The following is a 19,523-nucleotide window of genomic DNA, read 5'->3' as shown; positions in this document are numbered from 1 at the left end:
TGCAGCTGTGGGAGAAAAGCGTGGAACAACCAGGAAGCTGGGGTGACAGGGTAGCCCCGGATCATGTCCTCAGGGTCTCTCTTGCCTTTCCCTCCGGTTGTGTCCGGGAGGCCTTACCGAGTTCGTGCTCCCTGGGCTGGTCTCTGACCTCCTGAGCTGGGGTTGGAGGGGGGCGATCCCTTCTCTATAGAGGGACCCGTTGGGAGCCAGTGTAACCCGCGCCCAGCAGACTTCTGCAGGGAGTGCCTGCCTGCTGGGGGCCAGGGTGGGACTGGGTGATGAGAACCAGGGAGGGTCAGGGTTCTGAAGACTCTGCCTGCCATTTTTTCTGAAGCCACATCCGGATTCCAGCCTGGTTTCTGGGAGCAGTGGCAGCCGCCTGTCCCTCAGCAGGGAGGCACCCCTGATGGAGTTTTCGGGCAGGCCATGGCCTTTTCTAAAGAAAGCCCATTTTTTATCCATGATGGCCATGCTTTTTTTCCAAAGGCAGATTTCCTGCTTATAATGATGGGTTTTCTCCATCTGCCTCTCCCGGTGAGGCCAGCCTGGGCAGAGGCCGGCCGGGGACCGAGGCTGGGTCTTCGTGAAGAGTCCCCAGGACGCCCACATGGGAACTCCCCCAGACTTGGTTCCAAAGGAGCCTCTTTGGACCTCCGGCAGGCCCAAGGGAACGGGGCGAGGCTCCTGGAGCCCGTAGGGCACATCTCCTAAACCCCCCCCCCCCACATGCAGGCATCCCTCAGTCCACCAGTCTGACAAATGGGCACACAAATCAGAGTTGATGGCCCTGGAGCCCAGGATCTCAGGACGAGTCAGGAGGATAGCAAGGTTAAGGGGCGGGTGGCCGGACTGCCTGCCAGAGGAGAGCACGTTAGTGCTGGTCTGGGTCTCGTCCCTGAAACATCGCAGCGACTGTTGCCATTTGCCTGTGACGAGTGGCCCCCCTGCTCCCCGATTCTTACCCGCTTGGTCAGCACATCAGGCAGGGGTCTCTGCGGCTACCCCACGTTCTGACATAGATGCCCGCAGAGGAGAGTGTTGTCCTCCCTCGGGTCCTCTGCCCTGGCCTTCAAGGGAAGTGGCCCGCGTGACTTCAGGCCAGTTGCTGTCCCCAGCCAGCCTCGTGGGGCGGGCCAGCCTGGTTCCCATGACCCTGCTCTTTGCTGGGCCCCACGTCTTCTGGGACAGACTCCTGGACAGAATTTCCTTCCTTGTCATCTCTGGAGGTTCCCCTTAGTATCTTGTTGTTCCTCCAAAGGAAGGACAATCATCTGGGAGTTCTGTGCGCCCAGTGGCCACGCCCTCTCTGGCACAGAGTTGAGTTGGGGGCAGGGGGCGAGGGCCTGAGGATGTGGCTCCTTCCCTCATTCCTGAGACCAGAGGACCCTTGGCTCCCCCTCTGACTGGCCCCCCAGTTCTCCTGCTGGAGGCTCGCCTGTTCCAACACCTCACTCTGCAGGGTGCAGTCTCTCGGCTTTGAGCTCGAAGGGTCATTCGTGACGGTCTCATTCCGCCCCTCACATGCATCCCAGCCCATCCCCCACGGGCCACGGGATTTGGTGGGCGTGTGTCCTATTTCAGCAGTTCTGCAGGGAAACAACGTTTACGTTTCCTTAGTCATTTCTTCCCAGTCAAGATTCCTTCCTCATTCTGGTCCTTCCATGTGTCTAGCCTCAGTCTGTCTCGCTGCAGACTGGGGGCCTCTTTTGTCTTGTTCATCATCCAGGTGTGAGGTTCTGTCTTTCAGCCCTTAAGCTTTTGTCATCCTTTGTCGTCAACAGGGTCGCCCTTCTCTGGGGCCATAAGGTGCTTCTGTCTTCTCACAGGTGTGCTCTGCTCTCATTCCTGAGACCAGAGGACCCTAGTCTGCCTTCCTTTCTACCCCAGATGCCACAAAAGGCTTTGAGGTTCCCCTCCCCTGGAGTTGGCTTAGGGTGTGCTAGAGAGCACAGCTGAATTTAAGTCCCCCGAGTGAAGTGGGTTAGGAAGTCCCCTGAGTGAAGTGGAAGAGTGCCCCCTGCTGGTGGTAGGTGCACTGTGGACCTCTGTATGTGGTGGCCCTTCAGTCCCCCTTTGTTCCCCTGGCTGCCGAGCCCCGCCTCCCCGGGCATGGTGTGTGCGTAGCTTCCCCAGAGGTGCCCGTGCCTGCTTTCTGGGCATCCTGCTCATGCTGGGTTCCTCCCTGACTCTTGCCCTTTGCTCAGTATTGGGTGCCTCCGTTTTCTCTAAAGTGCTTTGAACTTGGGGCTAGGAGCCTTGAGAGACTCTGCAGGGATCCTGAGAGACCCCACTGCTTCCTGTCAGCACTTATCCCAGGACGCCCCGATTTGAATTCCTGCGTCTCCAAGGTCCTGGCACACCCAGACTGAGATCCTGAGCCTTGGGCTCCAGGGCCCCCACTTGGAATTGCAGGTTGGGCGTGAAACCACCTCACCACCTGACCCGAGCATTCTGATTCTATCAGGCACTGGATCAGTTTCTTTCCAACACGTATGTTGGGCCTCAAACTCAGGCCCTTGTCTAGGGACCTACCTAGTTCACCCACCACGACCTCTCTTCCACCCTGGGCTGCCAAAGAGGAGGGGCGAGGGTGTAAATGCCAAGTCTTGTGAGCTGAAGGGGTAGAAGGGGGCTTCGTCGGTGGACGTTTATACCAGGTGCTCCTGCTGCAGGTGGCTCACCCTGCCCCCTTGTCTTGTTGCCAGGCGGAGACAGCGGCCAACCGTATCTGCAAGGTGCTGGCTGTCAACCAGGAGAACGAACAGCTCATGGAAGACTACGAGAAGCTGGCCAGCGATGTAGGTGCCCCTGGGGTCCCCTGGCCCCAGCAGGGACCTGTCACCCCACCCCAGAGGAAAAGGGAGCCCCCGAACCTGGGCCTTCACACCTGTCCCTGGAACACGGCCCCAGGCCTGGTGCAGCCCCCAACCCCAGGGGCGCCCGGCTGACCCAGGGGGGTGTTGGCTCCACTCCGTCCTCCCAGGAAGCAGAGGGGTGGGTCCCGAGCCAGTCTGTGGGCTTCAGGCAGCCAGTTCCCGGCTTCTCCTATCGTCAGCGGTGAGCCTGGGAAATCCCTTCGCCGCTCTGGGCCTTGAATTTTTCCCTTGTCAAGTGAGCCAAGGGGTCTCAGAGGCCTTCCAGCCTGGGAGGCTGGTCTGGGAGTTTCACTTAAACTAGAAAAGCAGGACGTCTGGTTCCAAGAGGGTGTGAACTGGGCACAGATAAGGGCTGGCTCAGGATAGCTTCATGGCTGCCCCCCATCCCCACCCCCCCCCCCACACACACCCAGAGGACAGGATGGGACAGGGCTGGGTGTGCTGTCCTGCCATTGACTACATTCCACCTGCTTCTTCCTTAAAATAACAGTTTTCTGAACAGCTCTGCCCCCGCCTCTCAGTGGATTGGCCATCCAGCAGAGTAGGACCCCAAGTTCTGGGGCCCAAGTGCCTGGGTGAGATCACTACTCTGCCATGCCAGCTGGGGCACCTGGAAAAGTCACATGACCTCTCAGGGCCTTGGTTGCCTCCTCTGCACCTTGTGCCGGAGAGGATGGGGAATCGTAACGGTTAACCCCATAGGATTCCCGTGATTGTTCAGATGATTTAGTTAGGGAGACAAGCCTGGTACCTTGCAGGGGATCGATATACTTCCTGTCATCACTTCCACTCCTCCTTCATCACCTACTCAAGGAAAACAGTCCAGGCTCTTTCCTGTGGGTGCCCCCGAAACCAGCCACTTTTACGTCAGGGACCACATTCTAGAATCCCAGAAGGTCAGGCGAGGGGCCTCAGTGAGCAACTGTTACCCTCTCCATGGTATAGACGAGGAAACTGAGGCCCAGCCAGGCAGACCTTGAACTGGAGCTCAGGTCTCTTGCTCCTAGTCCAGCCATCTTCCTACCAGGCCTGCGGGTGTTCCCTTGGCCGAGCAGTAGGCTGTGATGCTGGCTGTCAGTTGGCATAGCTTAGTGGCCGGGTTTCGTGAAGCCCAGGCTCTCAGAGGGAACGCCCTGGGGCCTGGCCTCGTGGCCTGGGAATGGCCTAGAGGGTAGCTGGGGGAGTGTGCTGTCAGGAAAGACTCTTCCCAGCGCCCCCCATGTGGGAAGGGACTTCCGAGGAGAGGGGAGCCGGCCCTGGCCCCCGCCCCGCAGCAGCTTCACACCCTGACCCCCGCCCCCTGCAGCTGCTGGAGTGGATCCGCCGCACCATCCCGTGGCTGGAGAACCGGGTGCCCGAGAACACCATGCACGCCATGCAGCAGAAGCTGGAGGACTTCCGCGACTACCGGCGCCTGCACAAGCCGCCCAAGGTGCAGGAGAAGTGCCAGCTGGAGATCAACTTCAACACTCTGCAGACCAAGCTGCGCCTCAGCAACCGGCCCGCCTTCATGCCCTCGGAGGGCAGGATGGTCTCGGTAAGCCCTGCGGGCCGGCCCAGGTCCCCGGCCGGGGTGGCGTCCGTCCCTGAGCTGCTCCAGTGCGACACCGCCTCAGAGTCCTCTATCCCTCCAGGCTACATCCCCCCCCCCCACCCCGCTGCAGCCCGTACTCAGTGACGGGGGTGGGGGGGCAGCTTCTCTCCCGGGGAGACAGCCCCCTCCCTCCTGACCGTTCAGGTCCACACTCGCCCTCCAGGCCCCTGGACGTGCACCCCAGACTCCTCAGGTCCCCCTGCCCCCAACACTCAGCTTCGCAAACACAGTGCTGCTCGACACACTGAACCAAAACGGGACATAATTCGGTAGCGATAAAGACAATTTTTACTTCCATGGAATCTTAGGCACTTAAAAAAACGTATATTACCTTAAGTAGCAGATTTTTGTGGTAGGATATTTCAAAGATACAAATAAGCAAAATACGGAGACTAGAAATTACTTATTACTAATTTTAAAAATTTGGGGTGGGGGAGATTCTTTTAGCTTTCTAAATAAATACAGTTTTTAAGGCAATCCTAAAACATGTTTTATTTAGTAAAACTGCTTTTAAAAAGCTAACACTGTGACCAGTTCCCATGTTTGTGACATACATGTCCCTCTGTGTGTTGTTGCTCCCTCCTTCCCCTCTTCTCAGGACTGGGGGAGAAATTTTATAAGCCACAGACATGTATAAAAGAGACTTTAAAAACTCACCAGGTTAGAGCATTCACCCTTTAAAGTGGACAGTGATGAGAAGACCTGGGCATGTAAGGCAGGAAGGGGGGCAGGGGAGTCCTGGGCGAGACCTGGCAATGGCGTTAGAAGGAGGCGGGACCCCAGGGAAGTCTGGGGAGAGGGAAAAGGCCCCTGACATTATGGATGTGGTTGGGGAAATTGCAGTCCTTTTATGGGTTCCAGGCTCAATCGACAGCTTTTAGGTGACCAGAGCCACTGCCAGCCAGAGGGTGCTCTCTGCAGTTTAGGAAAAGTGCCACCTCCACCCCTCCTAGGGCAGAGGCAGCCTGGTCCCCGGGCACGTGGTGGGGACCGAGTTGGGGACTCGAGTGTCATGCAAGCCAGATTCTTCAGCCCATCACTGCCTGGCGTAGTACCCTCATGGTGACTGCAGTGGGGGCCCTGTTGGTGGTCCCCTGTCTAAAGAGCTGTGGGTTTGTGTTCAGCATGTCACTATCCTCAGGCTCTTTGGCCAGCTCACCCGGGTCAGGGTGTCCGCAGACTCCAGGCTGTTTCCCAGCAATCCAGAAATGTGGGGAGCGTGGCAGGCGCCCGTGCCTGCCTGCCTGGTTCAGTTCATTGCTCCGTTTCCCTGGCTGGCCTTTCAAGCTCTGATTGGTCAGAATCCTGGTGGAAGTCAGTCCTTGGGCCACAGAGAGTCTTGGGCTCTTTCCCCACAGGGCTGTGTGCCCAAAGCCCCATAGCTGAGTCGCTCATGTGGACTTGGGCCCCCATTCCCAGCCTGGTGCCCAGGAGCCCAGGGAAATACCAGTGGAGCTGGGTGGGTATGGCCGGATGTGGGGAAGAGGCTCCTCCTCCTGGAAAGCGTGAGGCAGCTAAGGGGGTCTCGGCGGCCAGGTGGGGCTGACCGTGTGTTTTCCATCCCCGCAGGATATCAACAATGCCTGGGGCTGCCTGGAGCAGGCAGAGAAGGGCTACGAGGAGTGGCTGCTGAACGAGATCCGGAGGCTGGAGCGGCTGGACCACCTGGCGGAGAAGTTCCGGCAGAAGGCCTCTATCCACGAGGCCTGGACGGACGGTAAGGCCCGCCTGGCCCCCTGGCTCCCCGAGGCTGCTGGCTTCCACGCTCCCCCAACCCAGCCACCAGCCACAACTCCCTGCTCTTGCTTTTTGCCGGTTTTGTTTTCTCTGCCTCACTCTTTGACATTAGGCAAGTTCAGTCGTCTTTGGGTTGCCTCAGTGTTCTCATCTGTGAAGTGGGGACACTGATGGGGACAGTCTGGCTGGGCTCCGAGAAGTGAGTGCACTGGGACATGTGAAGCCCTGAGACGAGTTCCCGGGGTGTTTTCCCTCCACCACCTCCCCTCTTCCCGCATCTGGCCTCCAGGGACGGAGAAGCAGGGCCCTTGCCTTAGCGCGTGTGCGTCTCCCTTACTCCAACCTGGGGGCACCCGTGGGTGTGTCTGGTGTCTGCTTATCGTCAGCTAAGGTTAACTCCAGAGAGAGAAAGTCATACATGGGACAGTCTGTTCCTCGGAACCTGGGCTGGGGGTGGAGAGAGGAACAGGGCTGCTCAAATCGTAGAGCCCTGCGACCGTGTCCACCGGAGCCCCGGGCGAGACTCTGCTGGCCAGTGGAGCTCACTGCTCCAAGACGTCCCAGCCCCACTCTGTTGTGCCTCTCACACCGCAGGCTAGAGACGAGCAGGGACAGCCCCGCCCCATGGCTGCTTGGTAGTGGCTTGGCTTGGTAGGGGGTAGGAGTCTGTACCTGGACTCAGCCAAGGGGGGTGAGCTTAGCTCCCTGTTGTGAGTACATACGCTAGGCCTTGTGCACGGTGTGTACAGAGGTATACATCCCGGCGTGGACGGTGCCAAGTAGAAGGGGGGTGGTGGAGGTTGTGCTGATTCACCCACATATTTCTATCTCGTCCTCTCTGGGGCCAAGGGACAGCTCAGACAAGGCACAGAGTGGGGATGGCCCCCTCAGCGTGCCAGCCACCGGTGCTGGCGTGCCGGTACAACCTGACCAGAGCAGTCTGGCCACGTGGGTTCATTCATGCTGAACGGTGCATTGCCCACAACCCGGGGACTCCATGTCTTGGGCCATCTAAAGGATTAACCCTAAACACGGGGGTAGGGGACCTCGTGTGTGGAGACGTGTGGGGTGAGACTCTCCGCAGTAGGGCGAGCAGAGGGGCCTGCGCGCCCACAGCAGGTGACTCAGCCATGTGACCGAAGGTTACGCAGCTGTGGCGGCGGCCCCTGGGAGGACTGGAGCCAAGACAGACACTCAGGTGATGGGCTGCCGGCTGTTTCCAAAGCAGGGAGCATAACTTACACGTACCCTGTGGTTTTACAACAACACCCGTGCAAGGAAAGACGAAAAGGACTAGATAAGGAGACTCATCGGTGGATTTTTTGTATCGTTGTATTATTATTCTGACTTAGAGGAAAGAGTAGAGGGAAGGGAAGAAATGCTACATTTGGGGCACGGCCCTTGGCCTCGAGGCCCAGCCTTCGTTTACTGAGGGGGCTGGGCGTCCGTGACGGGTGCCAACACAGGGTGGGCGGTGAGGCCAGTCGGTCCCTGTCCTGGGCTCGTCCCTTCACAAGGCAGCTGGGAACCTCCTCTCACAAGAGTCCTGGGAGGTTGTGTCTCATCCCATTTTCCTCCTGGGAAGTAGAAATCCAAAAAATACAAGCCTGCCTGCCCCCAGAGAGAGAGGACAGTGCATGTTTGACAGTCGGAGAAGGCTCAGGCCATTGAAGGAATGCAGAGGGCCCTGGATGCACTGAGAGTGATTGAGGGGGGTGGGGTCCCTGCAGGGCTGCTGGCGGCTGGCAACAGTAACTGGAGTGACCATAAAATGCAATACTCCTGACTGCTTGGCTTACTTTTTCCTGGCCCCATTACTGGGCACAGATTGTTTCCTGCTGTTTGTAGAGTGAACCTCATGCCCCATAACAGTCCCCGCAGTCCTGCAGAGCCTTTGTCCGTAACCACTCGGTTGCCTCTCTGCCAAGTATGCTCCCTGGAGAGCACTAACTGGCCTGGCCCGGCCCCCTAGTGGTCGTTCCGGTGTCTCGCACTGCAGATGACTGATCAGTCTACAGCCAGCATATCTCCTTGGGGTGTGCCCTCGGGACTGGAGTGGCTGGGGCCCTGAGGGGTGAGTGGTCAGGTCAAGGTGTCCACCCTCACTCACACCCCGGCTGCAGCTCAGCCTCGTACCGTCTTTCTGAACTCAGGCAAAGAGGTCATGCTGCGGCAGAAGGATTATGAGACGGCCACCCTCTCGGAGATCAAGGCCCTGCTCAAGAAGCACGAAGCCTTCGAGAGCGACCTGGCTGCCCACCAGGACCGCGTGGAGCAGATCGCCGCCATTGCGCAGGAGCTCAAGTAAGCATGGCCTGCAGACCGGCCACTTGGCCCTGATGAGGGAGGGGGTGGGAGCAGCCTGGTGCTGGGCCAATGTGGAAGACTAAGAATGTCCCCGCAAGTGGGGAATGAGCCCGTGACCCTTCCTGCCACAGGCCTCCGGTCCTTACCTGTGACTAGCGTGGGACCAGAGGGTGGCCAGGGCGCTGAGCTCTCACTGCGTCAGGGTTTCCTCGATGCTGTGCTTTAGCTCCAGACTGGCACTGCCTCCAGCTGGGGTGGGGGTGGGGGTGGGGGGTGGCCTCAGGGAGGAGGACTGGCCCTCTTTGGTCTCCTAAAAGCCAAGGAGCCGGGAGGCTGAGGGCAGCTCCTGGGAGGTCATGATGATGCGAGCACACCTGGCCTCCCCACCAACACCAGCAGCGCCTCCCAGCCTCAGGGACCAGAGAGCCGCCCGGAGGCAGCCTGGGTCACCTGACGCTTCCGTCTCTTCCCTCCCAGTGAGCTGGACTATTACGACTCACCCAGTGTCAACGCCCGGTGCCAAAAGATCTGTGACCAGTGGGACAATCTAGGGGCCCTGACCCAGAAGCGGAGGGAAGCCCTGGAGGTGAGGGCCCCGAGGGAGATGGAGGCCTGCCTCCTGCTGCTCCATGTGCCCCTTGCTGCTTTGTGACTCCCTTTACTTGGGGCTGAACCCAGGGCCCCCCCAGCCATGGTCTGAGCATGGACGGCTCACACTGGTGCTGGATTTGGGCTTTTCTCTGTGGAGGTGCTTCTTTTCTTGCCCTAACCATCTCTCATCCCCCTGGCGGAGAGCACTTAGCCCAACTCCAGCCTTCTGAGAACTTTCCTGTTCTGCAAACCAGACTCTGGGGGCCAGGCCGGACGATTCTAAAGTGGGGTGGCCTGTACACTGCACGTACAGACCAGTGCCCGAGGCAGCCTGTTCTTCCTGCCCGAGTTAGTCTGGCACTTCCGGGCCTGGGCCACTTGGACCTGCTCAGGAGGCACTTGGGGGGTGGAGAAGGATTCTGGATATAGCTCTGCTTAACATCTCCCCTTCCCCACCCCGTTCGGCACTCCCAGCGGACAGAAAAACTGCTGGAAACCATTGACCAGCTGTACTTGGAGTACGCCAAGCGGGCAGCACCCTTCAACAACTGGATGGAGGGGGCCATGGAGGACCTGCAGGACACCTTCATCGTGCACACCATCGAGGAGATCCAGGTGTGCCCACCCCCTGCCAGCCCCTCTCCCCCGGGCCCACCCCTGCGGAGAGGACTGAGGGCCGAGTGCCAAGGGTTCCCTAGATTTGAAGCTGTCGCATTTTATTTATTTTGATCAGGGAATGTATGCATGTGGCATAACATCTAAAAGATAAAAAGGATATGCAGCAAGTTCTGAGTCCTGTCCCCTGCCCCCAGAGGGAAGCTTTATGTCTACACAGCCTCTGCATATACAAGCAAATACATTTATTAACACATTCTCTTCCACACCCTTTTTTTTAATACACAAAAATAGCTTGTATAATATACTGTATTTTGAGCCTCTTTTTAAAGATTTTACTTACTGATTTTTAGAGAGGGGAAGTGAGGGAGAAAAAGAGGGAGAGAAACATCAATGTGTGGTTGCCTCTCGCATGCCCCCTACTGGGGACCTGGCTCATAACCCAGGCATGTGCCCTGACTGGGAATCGAACCAGCCACCTTTTGGTTCACAGGCTGGCACTCAGTCCACTGAGCCACACCAGCCAGGGTGGAATCTTTACTTTTAATTTAATAGTTACCTTGGAACTTATTTCATGTCAGTGAACTGCTTTGTCGTTTCTATATACAGTTGCGGTGTTAGATTGAAAGGGTTTTTGCAAAGTGCTGAGAGAGGTCACCAAGGAGCAGGCCTTGGGGCACCCCTTGTCCCTGACCTGACTGTGGGGTGGTGAGCGCCCCCGGGGTGGCTGCTGACCTCACCAGCCCTGAGCATGAAGCTGTTGCTTTGATGGCTGTGCCTCCACCTTCCCCAGCCAGCCCTGCCTCTTGGTTCTGAGCCATGAGAAGCTTTGGTTGATGCCTCCCAGCCCCTGGGGGCCCTTCACCCATGTCCACTCTGGGATCTGCAGGGTGCTCTCTGCTCTTCTTGCCCATGGGAGACGTCGGCCCCTCCGGTCATTGTTCTTGTCCTGAATGCCCACCTCTGTCCAGGGACTGACCACAGCCCACGAGCAGTTCAAGGCCACACTCCCCGATGCCGACAAGGAGCGCCTCGCCATCCTGGGCATCCACAACGAGGTGTCCAAGATTGTCCAGACCTACCACGTCAACATGGCGGGCACCAACCCCTACACGACCATCACGCCTCAGGAGATCAATGGCAAATGGGACCACGTGAGTGCGAGGGCTGGGCGGGGCTCTGGCTGAGCCCTGGCAAGTTTCGTGAAAGCAGGGATCTGTGTCCCTTTTTTGGTTGTTGTTTTTTTTTATTGATTTCTTTCTTTTTTTTTTTTTTTTTTTTTTTTTTGTTACTGTCGCTTAGTCAAAACTCTGTCAAGTTAACACATGACTGAATTTCTACAGCAGTCGGTGTCTGTACTGTTCTGTTACCGACTGGCCCCTTCCCTTCCTTTCCATCTGAAATACGGGGCAGAGAGGTGGCCCGTGCCCCAGTGTCCCCTGGTTTCTCTGCCCCAGGTGCGGCAGCTGGTGCCTCGGAGGGACCAGGCCCTGACGGAGGAGCACACCCGCCAGCAGCACAACGAGAGGCTACGCAAGCAGTTCGGGGCGCAGGCCAACGTCATCGGGCCCTGGATCCAGACCAAGATGGAGGTGGGTCCCACCGTGGGAGGCAGGAATGAGGCCCCCCCCCCGCCCCCTTCCCAGCACCATCCAGGCCAGACAGGCCTGTCTTGTCTCCTCCCCGGCGGGACCTGGGCAGACTGTCGGTCCGGGGCCTGTGACTGGCCTGGTGCCCTGCAGAGGGTGTGGAGCTCGTGGACGGAAGCTGGAGGCCGGTCCCGGTGCCTGGCTTGGGAGCAAAGACCCACCCAGGGGCGCCATTGCAGAGTCACACCAGCGGGTCCCACAGCAGGATCCGTGCCTGGGTAGCTGGTTTGGCTTTCCCTTAGGCTGGTCTGGCTGACCAGGTCTCTTCCCTCAGTGTCATGGCTCCTAAGCTGTGAGCACGGTCCAAGAAGATGATATCCCCAGAGAGAGAACTGTGGGTGGAGTTCGGACAAGCGTGGAACTTTCTATTGAATTGTGTGGGCCAGACAGTGGGGTGCTGTGTGTCTAGGAAGGGATACTCCCCTTGGGTCACAGCATGGTGTCCCTCTGAGCTCCTTGAGGGCAGGGCCCTGGTCGAGTTCACGTTTCTGTCTCCCCTGAACTCTGCCCCCACCCGCTTAGCACGTCGTACACAGTAGGTTCTCAGGAAGTATTTGCTGGGTTGATCTGAGTGCACAGAGTGTCTGAGAAACGGGGTTTGTCTGCATGGGTGAAGGACCGACAGGCACGGGGGCCAGGCCTGGCTCACGGGGACAGGGGGTGTGGTGGCGGGCCGAGGTGGCCATCCCAGGAGCGGGACACTGGGTGCGCGGCCCCTGGGCAGGTAAGCCAGGTGCGCTGAGGCTGTGAGGGCCTGGCTCAGTGGGCACTGCAAAGGTCCCTGAGATGAGCGAGGGTCAGGAATAAGGCTTGGGAAGGGAGTTTGAGTAGCGAGCCAAGGTTAGGTCAGCAGCTGACCTTGAATCCCATTCCTGAGCTGACAGGTAACTGAAAGATCGTGGGTGGGGGGGGGTGATGATTCATTTAGTGATAGCAGTGCCCGCCCCACCTCGGTGATGCTATTTCCGTACCCCAGAGCATTCTTGCTGAGTGTGTCTAGCTCCGGGCTCACTAATTAGCCCTGATGGGCGGGCTCCCAGGTGCCGGAGTGGGGCTGGAGAATCATCTGAGGGTTTGACCAGTGACATGAGGGCCCTAGTCCCCACCCAGCGGCATAGAAGGGGGTGGTCTAACAAGGGCTTCCTTCCCGGCTGAGCAGGAGATCGGGAGGATCTCCATCGAGATGCACGGGACCCTGGAGGACCAGCTGAGCCACCTGCGACAGTACGAGAAGAGCATCGTCAACTACAAGCCCAAGATTGACCAGCTGGAGGGCGACCACCAGCTCATCCAGGAGGCGCTCATCTTTGACAACAAGCATACCAACTACACCATGGAGGTGGGCGTCTCGCCGTGCTTCTCTGGGGAGGAAGCCACAGGGAGGGGCTCCCCCTGGGCTGGGGCAGGAGGAGGCCACAGGAGGGGCCGTTCTCACTCTGGTGTGAGGGTGTGCTCACTTCTCACCCTGGGAGCTCTGGGCCTTCAGTCCTCAGTGTCTTCTGAATGTCCCGAGGGGCTTGTTGACAAACAGATTTCTAGGCCCCGCCTCCAGAATCCACTAAGTCTGGGGTGGGGCTCGGAATCCAATTTTTTTTTTTTTTTTTAAGATTTACTTATTTATTTATTTATTTTTAGAGAGGGCGGGAGAGAGAGAGAGAGAGAGAGAGAAACATCAATGTGCGGTTGCTGGGGGTTCTGGCCTACGACCCAAGAATGTACCCTGGCTGGGAATCGAACCTGGGACACTTTGGTTCCCAGCCCACGCTCAATCCGGAATCCAGTTTTTTAACACATGCACCTGGGTGGTTCTGATGCAGGTGGTCTCCAGGTGCTGCCTTAGGCACCCGCACTCCAACCGACCACTCGTTTTGACTGTGAAGGCGTGTGTGTGTGTGGTCCTCGCGTTGGATATTCAGAGTCACCCAATTGTTTATCCTTTAGTCTTTCCCATGACCAAATTGTCCTTCTTCCTGTCCCCACCCACGCTGGCGATTCTGGTCTCTGCTGCCCCAGGCAGAGGCCACCACCCAGGCCGCCCTCCCCCTTCATCCTCTGGGTTCTCCGTCTTGGCGTCTCATTCTGGTTCCCCTGTGTCTGCTGACACTGGGTCCGCACAGAAGACCGGGTTTGATTGCTCGGACCATCTCAGTGGTCCAGGGAGGGAGCGGGCAGGGGCGGCCGGGCCTGGGCCTGGGGTCCTGCTGCTGACAGGCCCCTTGCCCGTATCTAGCACATACGTGTGGGCTGGGAGCAGCTCCTGACCACCATCGCCAGGACCATCAATGAGGTGGAGAACCAGATCCTGACCCGGGATGCCAAGGGCATCAGCCAGGAGCAGATGAACGAGTTCAGGGCCTCCTTTAACCACTTCGACCGGGTGAGAGACCCACCCCCTGCGCTCGCTTAGAGCAGCCCCCAGCCCCTGCCCCAGGGCCCTGGAGGGCACTGCCCTAGGTGTGGGCAGCCGTGCTGGGTCCAGCTCCTGGGCGGGTGAGGAGAGGAGGAAGGAGGGGGAGGAATTGCTGTCAGCCTGCCCTGACGCTGCATCACATGATGCCGGCTTTAGAAAGCCAGTCCTGGTGTCCCATGAGCCTCTCTGCTTTCCTGGAGAGTGAGCTCCTATTGTGGGTGGAGAAAGGACCCTAGACCCCTGACCTTTGCTCTCCTACCAGGCGTCGTCAGCCCATGGGAGCAAGGTTACCATGGCCTCAAGTGAAGGCCCTGGGGACACTCTGTGGGATGTCAGACTCTCGGTCCTGGGCTCTTGTGCGGCTCTGGGGCAGGCTGGGTTCTACCTGGGTGCCCCTCCCAGTGCCCTGGGGCTTTGGGCGACCCCGGGGGGTGGCGGGGAGCATGGGGTCGGGTGCTTCCCCCCAGACTGCCTGCTTTCTTGCCCTCTCAGCCCCTGGCTGGGTGAAGCCCTCCTGGGGCCTGGGGTGGGGCACCGGGCTGGGGGCGGGCTGGGCACTTCTGGGGGCTTTTCACCCCCGTGGCTCCTCGTGCTCCCTTCTGGCCTGCCTCCCGGAGCAGGGCTGCGTGTGCCGGGGACAGGGCACCCTCGGGGCCTCGTACGTGTGTCTAACCTTGTGCACTTTTATTTCCCCTCCCCCCCCCCACCCCACCCACCCTCCACCCTCTCCGTATGCATGCCTGTGTTTCTGTGTCCCCCCTCACACGCCACCCTCCCCCGGGGCATGGCCCACCCCTCCCCTCACGGCCCCCACCTCCCTGGCACCGCATGGCTCGCTGCCTGACGCACGGCGGCCCCAGGACCACTCCGGCACGCTGGGTCCCGAGGAGTTCAAAGCCTGCCTCATCAGCTTGGGCTATGATATTGGCAACGACCCCCAGGTACTCGCCTCCTGCATGGAGCACACTCAGGGGTGGCCTCTGGGGCAAGAAATAACCCGTGTTTCTCCTTTTTCTCTTCTCTGTCTGTCCGGATCTCCCTGTCCCCCTTTCCCGTGGGCCGTGGGGCTCGTCCTCTCCTGCTGTCCCCGCCGGGCCCGTGTCGGGCTCCTCCTCCCACCGCTCCGACCTCTGACGCCGCTCTCGGTTGTCTTTCGTGGGAACCTGCTCGGTGCCCACCCTCCTCCCTCCTCGCCATTCTCCATCCTGTGGACGGATTTTTGCATCTCCCCGCTCTGCCTTCCTCCTTCCCGTGGACGTGTTCCTGGACGTGTCTTTACACCTGCTCCTCCTGTGTCCCTCTCCCCTTCCTGGCCCCGACACCGTACGCCGCCTCCTCCTCCCCTCCGGCCATCTGTGCCCTGTCTTCCTGGCCCTGGGCCGGTCCTCCCTCCTCCTCCTCCTTCTCGTGTCTTGGTGCCACTGCCCCCACAGAAGAAGACAGGCATGATGGACACGGATGATTTCCGAGCCTGCCTTATCTCCATGGGTTACAACATGGTAATGTAAACCCCACTCTCGGTCCTGGCAAGGAGCAGCCAGCCGGCCGCAGAGGCCAAGTCCTGCCTGTGGCGGTCTGGATGCCCTCGGGCTAGGGCCTGCCATCCCCAGAGGGGGCTCCAGGTTCTGGTCCTTGGGGAAGACCGAGCCCTGGAGGTCGGGCCGTCCCACCCGAGTCCGTGCCGGTTCATCTTCTGGTACTTACTGTGGAGATTGGCTTTCTCACACCCATCGTGGACGGCGGGGCTGACCCCGAGGCTAGCGGGAAGGACTGGTGGTTTGGACGTTCTGGGTTTGGATTGGCATGCTTCACCTTGTACGAGGCTTGGAGAGTTCTACCATTTCCCTGGTGAGGGCTTCGGCCGAGCCTGTGGCCCCTTGGCCATTGCCCCAGGGAATGGGGATTCCTCCCCTCCCTTCTCAGTTGCCTGGCCTCATGCAGGCCATCTGAGCTGGGCAGGGGTCCTAGCCGGGCAGCCAGGTGACTCCCGGGCCAGGGTGCAAAGTGCAGAGCAGCCCTTGGGCTACCGAGGGAGGAGAGCACGGGCTAGGAGCCCTGAATGAACCAGGGAGTAAATCCCAGCTTCCCCATCACCAGCTGAGGGCCCCGGATGAGGCGAGGGGGGACCCTGCGGGAGTGTTGTAAGGCTTAAATGAAGGAACTTGCATGAGTGCTGTGCATTTGTTTGGCACATAGAAAGTACAGCATAGCGGGGAGAGCACAGGCTGTGAACCCCCATGTGACCTTGGGCAAGTCACTGAGCCTGTCTGGGCCTCAGGTTTCTCACCTGGAGACCTGATGGCAGTAAATACCCACCTGATGTGGCTGCGGGGAGGGTCCGTGAACTGAAGTACACACGGCACTCAGCGTGCCTGGTGTCTAACATGGACTGTGTGGGTGTCCGTGGTTGGTATTGTCGTTGTCATTATTATCAGCATTATGGGGATGTGCTCCAGGGGGCCCCAGGCGTTCGCAGGGGATGGGAAGCCCTGAGCGGGGCCTTCACTGTTGGGTGCTGGGTCCCTGTCGTACCCTCGGCACAACCCTGGTGAGGTCAGGGGCTGCTGCTCCCTCCTCTGTCACACCCAGGGCGTCGGGTCCCTACAGAGTCCCAGCAAGCCGTGGCTCTGGGGGTGACAGGCCTGGGGGTGGCTCTTCTCTCCAGGGAGAGGCAGAATTTGCCCGAATCATGAGCATTGTGGACCCCAACCGCCTGGGGGTAGTGACATTCCAGGCCTTCATCGACTTCATGTCCCGTGAGACGGCCGACACAGATACAGCAGACCAAGTCATGGCTTCCTTCAAGATCCTGGCTGGTGACAAGGTACATGTGCCAGGGTGGCAGTGCCGGGCCGGGGTGGCAGGCGCTGCCTGGGCTCCATCTGCAGGGAGGATCCCGCACGCCTCCCCTGCCCATTCTCCCCCGGGTCTCCTTGTGTGGATGTGTGTACATGAGTATGCGGGATGTACCAGCGTGTGTCCAGAAGTGCAAGGAGCCGCTGGAGTGCGGGCAGCGCGGGGCACGGTGCGGTTCACAGCTGCCGTGCTTTGCGGCCACCCTGACCGCGCTCACGCTCTCTCTCCGCAGAACTACATCACGGTGGACGAGCTGCGCCGGGAGCTGCCGCCGGACCAGGCGGAGTACTGCATCGCGCGGATGGCCCCCTACGTGGGCCCCGACGCCGTGCCCGGTGCTCTGGACTACATGTCCTTCTCCACTGCGCTCTACGGCGAGAGTGACCTCTAACCCGCCTCACGGCTCCTGCGCCCTCAACCCCGACCCCTGCAAGCCCCGCCCCACTCCTCCGCTGCCCACCCCACCGCCCCTTGAGCTGGGACCCACGTGGCTTCCAGCGTCCTGCCCGCCAAGTGACAGTTTACAAAGTTATTTTCTGCAAAAAAGAAAAAAGTTACGTTAAAAAAAGTTAAAAAACCAAAAAACCGCATATTTTATTATAGAAAAAGTATTTTTTTCTCCACCAGAGTTAAATGGAAAAGAGGAAAAATTAACTATTTGCACCAAAATGTTTTGTTTTGTTGTGACATAGGAAAATAACCAAGCACAAAGTTCTATTCCATCCTTTTCATTGACTTCTTTTCTATCTGTTCCATCTGCTGTATTCATTTCTCCGATCTCACGTCCATCTTGATGTGGGAAAGGGGGCGGGGGCGGGGGAATCTCGTCAAGAGGCACATTGGTGCATGTGTGTTTGCTAGCTCACTGTCCATGAAAATATTTTATGATATTAAAGAAAATCTTTTGAAATGGTGTTTTTTAAGGAAGAGAATTTATGTGGCTTGCCTCATTTTTAAGTCCAGGGGTGTGATTGGCACCAGCACACACTTAAAAAGAAAATGTAATGTTGCCTATTAAAAACGGTCAGGACAGAATTGGAGGGGGGGCAGCTTCGATGTTGCTTGGCCCGGGCATGGTAAAGTGGCACAGCTGCGTGGGCAGCTCTCGGCTCGCTCCTTGCAGAGTGCGTGTGTGTGCGTGTGTGTGTGTGTGTGTGTGTGTGTCGGGCTGGGGGGGGGGGGCTCCAGGATGGTGCAGGGCACCCGCACACGCCCCTCACGTGTCTGCCGCCCTGGTGCATTCCACCTTCTTGCGCTGCAGGTTCTCCATTTGTTTTCCACAACATCGAACAGCTCTGTGACGTCGGTGTGCCCCCCGTGTCTTTCTTTCATTTTTGTCACGGAGGACAAATTGAGTTTTCTCAGAAGGGTCATCGCACCCCTTGCTCTTCAAGGTGTCCCACAGACAGCAGCATCCAGAGGCACCCGGGAGCCTGTGGGAAACGCAGGCTCTCAGGCTCCACCCCAGACCTTCTGAATCAGAATCTGCATTTGTGACAAAATTCCCGAGGGCCTGGGGCCACTGGCTTCTCCTGGCTTCTCCTGTTTCCTCCTCCACCCATCTCTTGTTCCCAAGGCTGTCGGTGACCGTGATAGTTAGTGCTGTGGGTTGCAGAAACACAAGCTAGCAGCGGCAGCCGTAGACCTGTGCTCCAGTTAGGGCCGTGTCTAGGAGTTAAGTCAGTTCAGTGCCGCGGTGTCAGGGAGCTGGGTCTGGGGAGGCTGCTGGGGTGTCTGTCCAGCGTGGGTGAGGTGCAGGCCCACTCTCGGGTATTAATTGGGGCTCACAGTGCTATTGGGAAGTCGTGGCATAACACACTGAGCTCCTAGAATATTAGTATACATAAATATCAGCCTTAGTAAGTTTTTAAAAAATACTTCATTTATTTATGTTTAGAGAGGGAGAGAAAAACACTGATCAGTTGCCTCTCATATGCGCCCCAACCAGGGATGCAACCCAGGTACGTGCCCTGACGACTGGGAATCGAACCGGCAACGTTTTGCTTTTCAGGATGATGCCGAAACAACTGAGCCACACCAGTCAGGGCTGTGGTCAATCTTATTTTTTTTTTTAAGTTTTAAGGGGTTCAGTTGAATCTCTTAAAACCCTTAACATGGTCTGTCCTCTCATTGAATCAGAACTTACTGGTCCGGGGCCAGCGATGGCAGATGACGGTCTTTGGTGTGAGGCCTGCTTGTTGAGGAATTGGTGCAGGGAGTTTCTGGAATACCCACGGCCCTGGGAAAAGGGGTCAAGACAAGGGGGCTATGTGGGGAGACGTGTTGGCATCGGCTTTGGAAGGACTGTGGGTGTTACCTCTGGGAGGTAGAGTGCCCGGGAAACGCTCACGGTGGGTCTGCTGTGGCTGCACCCCCGGGGATCGTCACAGTGCAGGCCAGAGCTTGGTCTCCGATCAGAGTCGTCAGGAAGAGGTCTGTACATGGCATGGTTTGTCTTAGCTGTGCACGTGCAAGTCCAGACCAGGGCACAGTGTGACCAGGGTTGAGGGGAGGGGGGACTTGTTCCCATCAGGAAGTCTCCGAAGCCCAGAGCTCAAGCACTTTCACATGCCTCAATTGCCAGAGGTGCGATCAATCGGCCTCCTTAAGTGCTCACTTAAAAAGAAGGTGTTGCCCTGGCTGGTGTGGCTCAGTGGACTGAGTGCCGGCCTGTGAACCAAAGGGTCCTTGGTTCGATTCCCAGTCAGGGCACATCCCTGGGTTGTGGGCCAGGTCCCCAGTGGGGGACTTGCAGGAAACAACCCCGTATTGATGTTTCTCTCCCTCTCTTTCCCTTCCCCTCTCTAAATAAAATCTTTAAAAAAAAAGTTACCCAGTTATTCTACTTACAACTGTCAGAGAGAAATACCCTTATTTGCATTTCTCAG

The 19,523-nt window shown here is 58.3% G+C and overlaps 1 protein-coding gene across 3 annotated transcripts in view; it reads left to right on the top strand.

Annotated features, from left to right (window-relative positions):
* The window catches only part of ACTN1 (actinin alpha 1), an 88,243-nt gene extending 70,694 nt beyond the window's left edge, over positions 1-17,549 (top strand). Inside the window, exons 9-22 of one of the 3 annotated variants that reach the window (XM_028505752.2) lie at positions 2,706-2,798; positions 4,183-4,413; positions 6,040-6,187; positions 8,361-8,511; positions 8,992-9,100; positions 9,580-9,720; positions 10,692-10,874; positions 11,178-11,312; positions 12,529-12,708; positions 13,600-13,746; positions 14,640-14,720; positions 15,213-15,278; positions 16,445-16,603; positions 16,868-17,549. In XM_028505752.2, the coding sequence (XP_028361553.1) occupies positions 2,706-2,798; positions 4,183-4,413; positions 6,040-6,187; positions 8,361-8,511; positions 8,992-9,100; positions 9,580-9,720; positions 10,692-10,874; positions 11,178-11,312; positions 12,529-12,708; positions 13,600-13,746; positions 14,640-14,720; positions 15,213-15,278; positions 16,445-16,603; positions 16,868-17,026 (1,983 nt within the window). In that variant the 3' untranslated portion in view covers positions 17,027-17,549. The remainder of the gene's footprint in view (positions 1-2,705; positions 2,799-4,182; positions 4,414-6,039; positions 6,188-8,360; positions 8,512-8,991; positions 9,101-9,579; positions 9,721-10,691; positions 10,875-11,177; positions 11,313-12,528; positions 12,709-13,599; positions 13,747-14,639; positions 14,721-15,212; positions 15,279-16,444; positions 16,604-16,867) is intronic. The other 2 variants (XM_028505753.2, XM_028505754.2) reach the window with 2 other exon arrangements.
* The last annotated feature ends 1,974 nt before the right edge of the window (positions 17,550-19,523 follow it).

This window comes from Phyllostomus discolor, chromosome 1 (assembly GCF_004126475.2).
Source record: "Phyllostomus discolor isolate MPI-MPIP mPhyDis1 chromosome 1, mPhyDis1.pri.v3, whole genome shotgun sequence".
NCBI classification, from domain to species: Eukaryota; Metazoa; Chordata; class Mammalia; order Chiroptera; family Phyllostomidae; genus Phyllostomus; species Phyllostomus discolor.
The sequence above is the reverse complement of the archived record's forward strand: the minus strand, read 5'-3'. Positions and strand labels throughout refer to the sequence as shown.